General features: G+C 41.1%; 1 protein-coding gene across 1 annotated transcript in view; it reads right to left on the bottom strand.

The window, feature by feature from the left end:
* Window positions 1-2421: 2421 nt before the first annotated feature.
* The window catches only part of jph1a (junctophilin 1a), a 30794-nt gene continuing 24987 nt past the window's right edge, over window positions 2422-8228 (bottom strand). The window contains exons 4-6 of the mRNA XM_035142232.2: window positions 5606-6342; window positions 5027-5123; window positions 2422-4892 (exon numbers count right to left, since the gene is read on the bottom strand). Coding sequence (XP_034998123.1) covers window positions 5043-5123; window positions 5606-6342 — 818 coding nt within the window. The 3' untranslated portion in view covers window positions 2422-4892; window positions 5027-5042. The remainder of the gene's footprint in view (window positions 4893-5026; window positions 5124-5605; window positions 6343-8228) is intronic.

Below are 8228 nucleotides of genomic sequence, written 5' to 3'. Positions count from 1 at the left end.
CTGCACATAAGTGAAATGACTTGCGTGTTTATTATTTTAGTCGTCCACGTCACATGCTTGCCTGAAGAAAAAAAAAAAACATCAGCGTATGACAAAAATAGAAAAGTGCTGCGTGTTTAAATTATAAGTCAGAGATAATAGTTTACTTTAGATGACAGAGTGATAGGTTTACAGCTTTATAACTGAGATTTGTTAGTGTAAATAGAACAGATGAAGTGATGCTAAGCTAAGCTAGCTATGCCAGGCATGGAAAGGGGATCCACTTAATACTGATGTCTTAGCAACAGTTTTGAAAAACGCTGGCCACTGATATCCCCTCACTGCTTACGAGCCTTAATCCAATTTTAGAAGCACAACCGAGCTGCATTTTAGACACAAGGTGGAGGCCTGGACTCAGAGCGGGGAAGTTAAATGTGCACTTCAAAACACTTTACAGCAGATTCAAAAAACACAGTTGATAAATAATTGATGATGTAAAACTTAGCTGTAATAATATACAATGATATATAATTACATCTATACATATATATAAACACACATAAAAAAACCATTCCACTTATTCATATCTTAATGGAAAATAAAAACAGAATACAAACAGATTTTCTTCAAAAACAAATATTGAATTACCTGATATTAAAATGGGAAATTGAATTGAGAATTATTGAAATAATTTACAAATGAATATATGAATCCATCTATAAATAGGTTAAATTAAACCGAGGTTTGTAAAAAAACATAAAAAATATGTAAATGGTCACAATAGTTTGTTTTAAAAAGGGCATGTCAAAATAAATTAGGAAATTAAGTTTTTAAAGAGAAATAAATCACTGCATACACAAACTGAAGTAAACAGTTTTAATCAAGCATGTGAAAGGTCAACTCCCATGTCATCTGCCTTTCCATTTTCCTGCTAATTTTTTCACCCATTTAAATATCAGTAAATGAAACACTTAATAGCTCAGTTAATACATTCACTTGTCAAACCATTTACCTGTTTTTATTGTCCAATAACATGAAATAATTGAATGTATAATAACCATTTCCATCACTTCTTAATGATGCATCTCTAAATCGTGTTTTTCTCTTCTGGCAAAATCCTGCTGGCGTCCTGAAGTCCTCCGGAAGTGAATCGACATGGGCTCTGACGGCGCTGCAATGTTTTCTGAACATCAGCAAAATCATCATAGATCCTTCACCCTGGTCAAAGTTGTATCTGTCACTGGAATTTGTCAAATGGAGTCTAAGAAGGTAGATACACTTATAAGGTTTGGGTTTATATTTGTCCAGGACTGCTTGTGCAACCAAATCTTGTCCAGCGTGCTTTTCCATATCAGAATAGTAACAGAGATATTCTATACTATTACTGACAAGTTCGGCTTCACATAGTGAGTTTTAGGTGCCAGGTTTATACACTATCCAGAATATTCCGTTCCAACGGCATTATGGCACCTGGTAATTTTAAAACTGCAGGATAAACATGTCTAATACAGGCCTCGTTTATATGTTTCTATATTAAGTTTTTGTTTTTGTTTTTTTCTTCTCGCCCAAGCAGACAAACAAAAATGTTAGAATGAAACTGTGAGATGAGCAGCCTGCGTGTTCCGTGGTGTCTGCTGGCGTCGGGGCAGGGGGCACGGCAAGTGCATGACATGGCGTTGCTGATTGCTGGCAGGTGCCGCCGCTGGTGTAACTCGACACTAATCCACGACTGATCAGCAGTGGAAACGGTACAAACTGACCCAAGACAAACCGGGGCACCTGCCTGCGCCCGCACCGCTCATGTGAGACCCCGACCAAGACCCTTTGATTTCATGCCTGGTCTTTTCCCCCCCGGATCTCATTATGAGAAGGTCACCGTGAGGCCACCGCATGGGGGGGGAGGCTAACCACAGTTGAGACGACAAACCATCACAGATACATAGAAGTGAACATGAGACTGGAATTTCAAACATTCCGGGGAGACAAGTGAAAATCCTTGCATCCATCAGTTCAAATCCAAGTGTAGATTTGTTGTCAGTGCAACTGTATGTTGCATAATGACGGGCTTTGTGGAATAATGTTGTGCAGCATAATATGAGTATTATGTTTCTTACATCCGCCAAGGAGGTTCTGTGTTTGTCTGCATTGTTTGTTTGTGAGCAGGATTACGCAAAAATGACTCACTCAATTTCCATGAGATTTTGTTGAGGGGGTCAGGGATGACCCAAGATAGAATCCATACAATTTTGTTGTGGATCCAGATCAGGGAGCAGATGTTTCGGGGACTGATATTTATAGAGTGTGCCTCTACTGAATGCCATTCTAGTTAAGTATGTATTCATTTGATTGGTTGAACAAAAACATCAATGCATCAAATGAAGATTCCTGGTGGTGAAGTCTCTGGTGAAAAAGCCAAAAATACCATAAATAAACAAACTTTAATTTAACAAGGCATAACATCTTTATTGTTATACACATAACTTGATCTCCAAAGACTTTGCACAAATCAGTGGGGTAACATGAACCTTGAGATATCAAAAGTCTCCTGCAGTTCCTCGTTATGTCCTCAAATACTCAAACAAGTACATCTGCCTTTCATATCCCCATAATGGTACATACAGTACAACCAATTAGAGATAAAAGTACTTTTTTTCCACTGTCAAACATTATCATATGTGCATTTACGTTACCAATTACAAACAAGTTATATCCATTTTCAAAATACAGGTGTGCAAATTGTTAGAAAAATACCAACTCATACCAGATTCTGGATTGTGCTCTGTAAAAATCCTTACAAATAGTATATAATAATCTATATATAAATGTCTCCGACATGCAATGTTGCATTTCAAAAAAATATCCCCCATAAACAGGCTGTTGTGTTAAACCCTCTGAAACTCCAGTCCTCACGATGCTCGTGTGAAGACGTGGAAAACAAAGAAAAGGAGGGCAAAGAAGGGCGAAGAATTAGATGTTCAGTCATTTGTTTTCTTGGTCTGCTTTTATTGTATAGATTTCAGTAGTTTTCTGGTAGTTATATATTGACAGTTTGCAGACATCTAACTGGCTGAAGCATCCTCCAAAATATACCGTGCTGCTCGTTTCGTAACAGAAAATAATCTACTGTCGTCGAGTTAAACTTCAAAACTGTACTGCAGCAAAGACACCCACAGCCATATTAAAGCCCTTTTTTTATGATTACCAGTGTTCACAAACACGTCATTTGTACAATGAATAAATAATTAATCTTGGTAGTGATGACAAGTAAATGTCAAGCATGTAAATAACCACTTTTTTTTTTTTTTAAATCAAAGAAACTCATGCCATACCCGCAACAAAGACTAAACAGCTACGATGAAGCGAGTTAAAAAGCACGATGGAGGTGATGACAACAGTCAGAGTGTCCCCCCCACAACACAACAAAGTTAAGACAAGGATGGCATCTCTCTCCCTCCCGTGTTTCCTCATCTTTTTTCCGAGGTAAACAGTCGTACTGTTAAAGACTTTTATCTTATTTTTTTTTTTTTTTTTTATTTTTAAAAGGCATCTCTCCTTCTCCCTGCTGCCACATTCCCCATGGCCTCAACCTGAATAAATTCACCTTCAACCATCCACAAGACTGCCCTGATCCAGTCTCATCAGCGTGTAAGCACTGCCGGGCCCACAGAAGCGGTTGCGTGAATGAAATGCATCTATTGTTATATAAAACAATGAAAGCAAAGAAAAGAATGAAGGAATTCAAGCAAAAAATGGTCTTGGCATGAAATAATTTTCCTTCTGATTCAATAAATAACATAAGACATTTGCTACTTCAATCTCAACCTCCCGTCTAAACACAATGCCAGCTGGTAATCAACACTTTGTCCAGTCAGGCATATTCAAATTGACTAAATAAATGGAACATAGCATTTTTTTTATATGGGTACAACCCTCTGTTTTGGCAAAATATAGTAGCTTTACTTTGAAAAAATAAAACATATTGCACGTTCAGTAACACGAATGTGTAATGTCAAATTACAACTAGAACTTTTCAAAAACAAAAAAGGGAAAATCAATTTATTCACTCATTCTTAGATGAGAAATTTTCAACTACAAGCGTTTATGACTGCAGGTAACCAACATTCAGAGAACCACGATGAACGAAAGAAGAAGCTACAAGAGAACAGAAAACAAACAAATGTTAAAACTGTACCATGCACGGGGAGTGTTTTCAAAGCAGTGTATCCTGGGTAACAATGGACGGAGCTCCAGAAAGCTGCGGTAATAATTGGGTTAACCGAGTAAGACTGGCTAGTGACCGTGCTAGCACCGACTGCTGGAGGCGGCCGTGCCCAGTTTTCTGTTGCAAGAGTGGTGTGAAGCCCAGAAAACGCTCCGAACACCCGAGCATGCTCCCGCTGCGACTGTCCTCATTGCCCCCCCCCCTCCTGTCGTCGGGCTCACATCTCCCCATCAAAACGTCAGATGGCAAAATAGAAAGGCAGCTGTTTGCTCCCGTCATCTAAAAGTGCATCTCCACACTCTTCTCCTCCAGCAAAGTCCGTCGGCCCACCGCTACCTCTGCCATGGCAGTGGGCCACAGAGACCAGTGCTTGGATCAGCACACGAGTGGGTTTCAATTACTTCTTTTTTCAGACTGTGTATGTTTGGTTGCATTTTTTAACTTTTTTTTTTTTTTAAATCTCACTAGACACAACATTTCACCTCAGCTTTTAGAGAAGCCAAAGGAGTGCTAATTCACAGGGCTGGCCCTGAAGAAGGCCCATGGCAGGTCGGTGTTAGCGCTGCCTTCCTCCCGATTCTCTTCGGTGTCACGCTGATTCCCAAACACCTACGGCCGCCCCCGTGTCTCACTGGCGCCATTTTCATTTTTCAAGGCCGGCGATGCAACCGTACCGGTTGCCATGGCTTTACTGCAACATAGAAGATCATTTTGGATTTAATTGGCTGCTTTGCACTTGTCAGACACACATTGTGACACAAGACTTGAGTAAAAACACATCAAAATGACAAAAGCCCATTCTTTATAGAAAATAAAGGAACTTACCAGAGAAACAGCATCATCATGTCAGAAAATGGACAAATATAATTGCAAGGCCAATATTCAACAGCATTACCATAGCAACAAGGATCGAGTTAGGACCCTGCAAAACATGACATTATGATAAAGATCAGACATCACAGAACAATCTACAACAACAACATCCGCTCTGTGCTGCAGGTGTCTGTTTAAATAATAAACTGATAATTCACTGTTTGAACGAAAGAGGAAATTAATACAACTCTACTATCGTCACGGTAACGAGCTGGAGGCAATACCCTGTTAGCTTAGCTTAGCACAAAGACCATTAAAAGGGTTTGGCTCTGTCAAAAAAAATCCATTGAGAGTAGAATCCTATAAATAGCGCAGCAGTTTCTCACTAATAACAAAAACAAATCAATGTTTTACACATTTGGATTTTATCAATTTTAAAAACATAATGTGTTGATGGCTGAGTTATGGACGTGCTGGCAGGCAGATATGTTCTGTACAGATGGGAGTGATTTTCAGACCTAAAATGCACATAAGCAACTTTCCTAAAATATATATCTCTTCTCCAGAAACCTTTTTCCCCGTGATACTTACTGTTCCTTCGCCGTTTTCTGCAATCTCCATACTAGCTTTCTTTGTGTCTGCGAGGCTCTTTGGCTTTAGGGAATCCTGCTTCCTGAGTTTCGGGTCGCTCTTGCTCTCCCGTATGGAGGCCGGCTTAGGAGTAGGGGTGCTATAGGACTTGGGGGGTTGTGGGGGCATACGTGCCAGGGTCAGGACACTAGGCTCTTCCTCGACATCCTCCTCAGGGTCCGGGGGACGAGGGATCCTTGTAGGGGTCTTGACATAGTAACTGTGGTACTCAGTGTGGAGCTGCCCGTTGACTGGAATTGCAGGGGGCTGTGGAGGAGGAGCCGAGGCCGGGGTGGGCTGCTGAACCTTAGCAGGTTTAGGTGGAGCCTCGATGTGGACGTGAGAACTTTTGGGGCCATCGGTGACGGACAGCCTCTCCTCTTTACTCAGCTTTCTGCCAGACCGCTCATCCTTGCTGGTCTTCTGACTTGACTTCTCCTCTTTGCTGGTTTTGCGGGACGGTTTCTCCTCTTTGCTGGTTTTGCGGCTCGTGCTGTTGGAGGTGCTGTGACCTTTTTTCTTGCTGGAGTGGGGCGAGGGGGGAGGTGTGCCTCCTGCACTGGTCACAGGGGAGTGGGGAGGAGTCGTACCTTTGCGGTAGAAGTGAGGAGAATCTTTCGTGGCGTTCTCCTTCTTTTCAACAGGGACCTCTTTAATCTCCACGGGCTCCTTTGACTGTTGTTTTACGTAGTCAGGACCTGCAGAGGTGACAGAGGTGACACACATTAACGCCACAGATAATCCACTTATACACCAGGACTAGAGTGGGGAGAACCAACCTGAGCAAATATTAAGCTTACATGTATATTAACTGCATCAGGCTTCGGTCTGGTTAAGACACAAAAAATTAATGTCTATCGGGTTTCGAGTCAGGCTTGGTTATTTTTCTCTCTGGTTCAAAGGGGTTCGGAGAGAACAAGGCAGCCCGAGCAGCACTCGAACCTGAACACCTGCACCACTCTGCTTCTCATGTTTTCTTAATTTAAGTCACATGATTATAATTCATTATTTTCATGTGTCATGATCCAGCCTGGTTCACCGTCTCTACAGCGTCATATCAAAACATATTTGAAAAATATATTTTTTCTACTTGGCATTTGACAAAAAAGTATTTCCCCAAAGGTCTAATCTTTTTGATTTTTGGAACTACCTTCAAAACAGAGGTAAGTGTTTTGGAATAATGTTGTGGGTTTTTTCAAGTATCAGCATATTTAGCTCTGTAACTCAAATGTAATGAATAAAACACGAGAGGCACAAACTAGCGCCACCACCTGGTTCACAACATGTAGGCCCATCATTATTTAAGTGCCCTGAAACGAGAGGTTCAGACATAGTTCAATGAGGACAAATGATGTTACCAAACCCCGAAACCATGCTAATGCTATTCTGAAATGTCTTATCAAGCTACTAGATATACTGCGAGCTAGATTTAAACTAAATCTGGCCCTCAGCGCTCTCAAATAAAATATTCATGAATCAACATTATATATGCAATCATTCCTCCTTTGGTCCTCTGCAAAGACTAAAGGAGGGAGGGAGACAGCGCGAAATAGATGATTAATGCGGAGTCACAAACAGCGTTTCACAAAGGAAGCCTCCTCTGCAGGCTCATCCTTATCAACGCAGCATCCCACCAACATGGCTGCACAGATAAAACGTCAACCTGAGGAGCAAGGATGCGTCTTTTTGTCTGGGGAGGCTCATTCTGCTGGATTCGTCTTCACTGTCTCTCAGTTTATGTGACTGAGATTCTGTTGGTGTTTCATTATGGACATCATACAGGACTCTAATGTCTGAACAATACAGTCCGCATCTGAATGTAAATGTCTTTTTGCATGTGAGAAAAAAGAATATTGCACTTTATCCGCCCCTTTGTTCTGTAGTGAATTAATATTTATTGGAGACATCAGGCTCTTTGTTTGCCTGTTGTTTTTCTTCACTTTGCCTAAATTAGATGGTGTCAGAGTGACTAAGACAGGGACAATGCTGCTTTGTTTGAAGTGCATCAGATGGTACGAGCAGGAGAGGATCCTCGGCCTCTCATATAGCCAACTGAATTGAATTAGCAAATACTAATCCAAAAATTATTGACAAAACATTTGATTCTGTATATGTTGAGGGAATGATTTTGAGCACAGATTACAGAGCTCTCAGAGTAAAATACTATTCCAGGTTGGCGCATTCAGTATTTGTTGAGTCACTGGGTTGGGAAAAGGGTTCATGTGCGAGATCAATCCCACGGATTTGCGAGACCTCTCTCGTAGCGCACGCCGCCTATTAAGATCGCGCGCTGTAATTCAAAGGAAAATAATTAATATTGATTTAGATTTCACACTCATCATTTCTTAGAGCAATTATGCAAACATCGAATCCAGGAGGGGACAAGTGCATCTAACCCCACACCAGCGTAAACGGCCTGACCGCGTAATCTTTCGGGGCCTCGGTACGCGTAAGCCCAAAGTATTTTTCAGCCGCATGGCATTCCTAATTTGTTTCATAACTGCCACGACCAATAAGACCCACTACAAAGACATGGGGGGACATTTGGACATCTGCGGGGCTTAATGTATCTGCCGAGCTTAAT

Source organism: Hippoglossus stenolepis, chromosome 19 (genome assembly GCF_022539355.2).
Source record: "Hippoglossus stenolepis isolate QCI-W04-F060 chromosome 19, HSTE1.2, whole genome shotgun sequence".
NCBI lineage: Eukaryota > Metazoa > Chordata > Actinopteri > Pleuronectiformes > Pleuronectidae > Hippoglossus > Hippoglossus stenolepis.
Note: the sequence above shows the minus strand (reverse complement) of the source record. Positions and strands in the feature narration are given on the sequence as shown.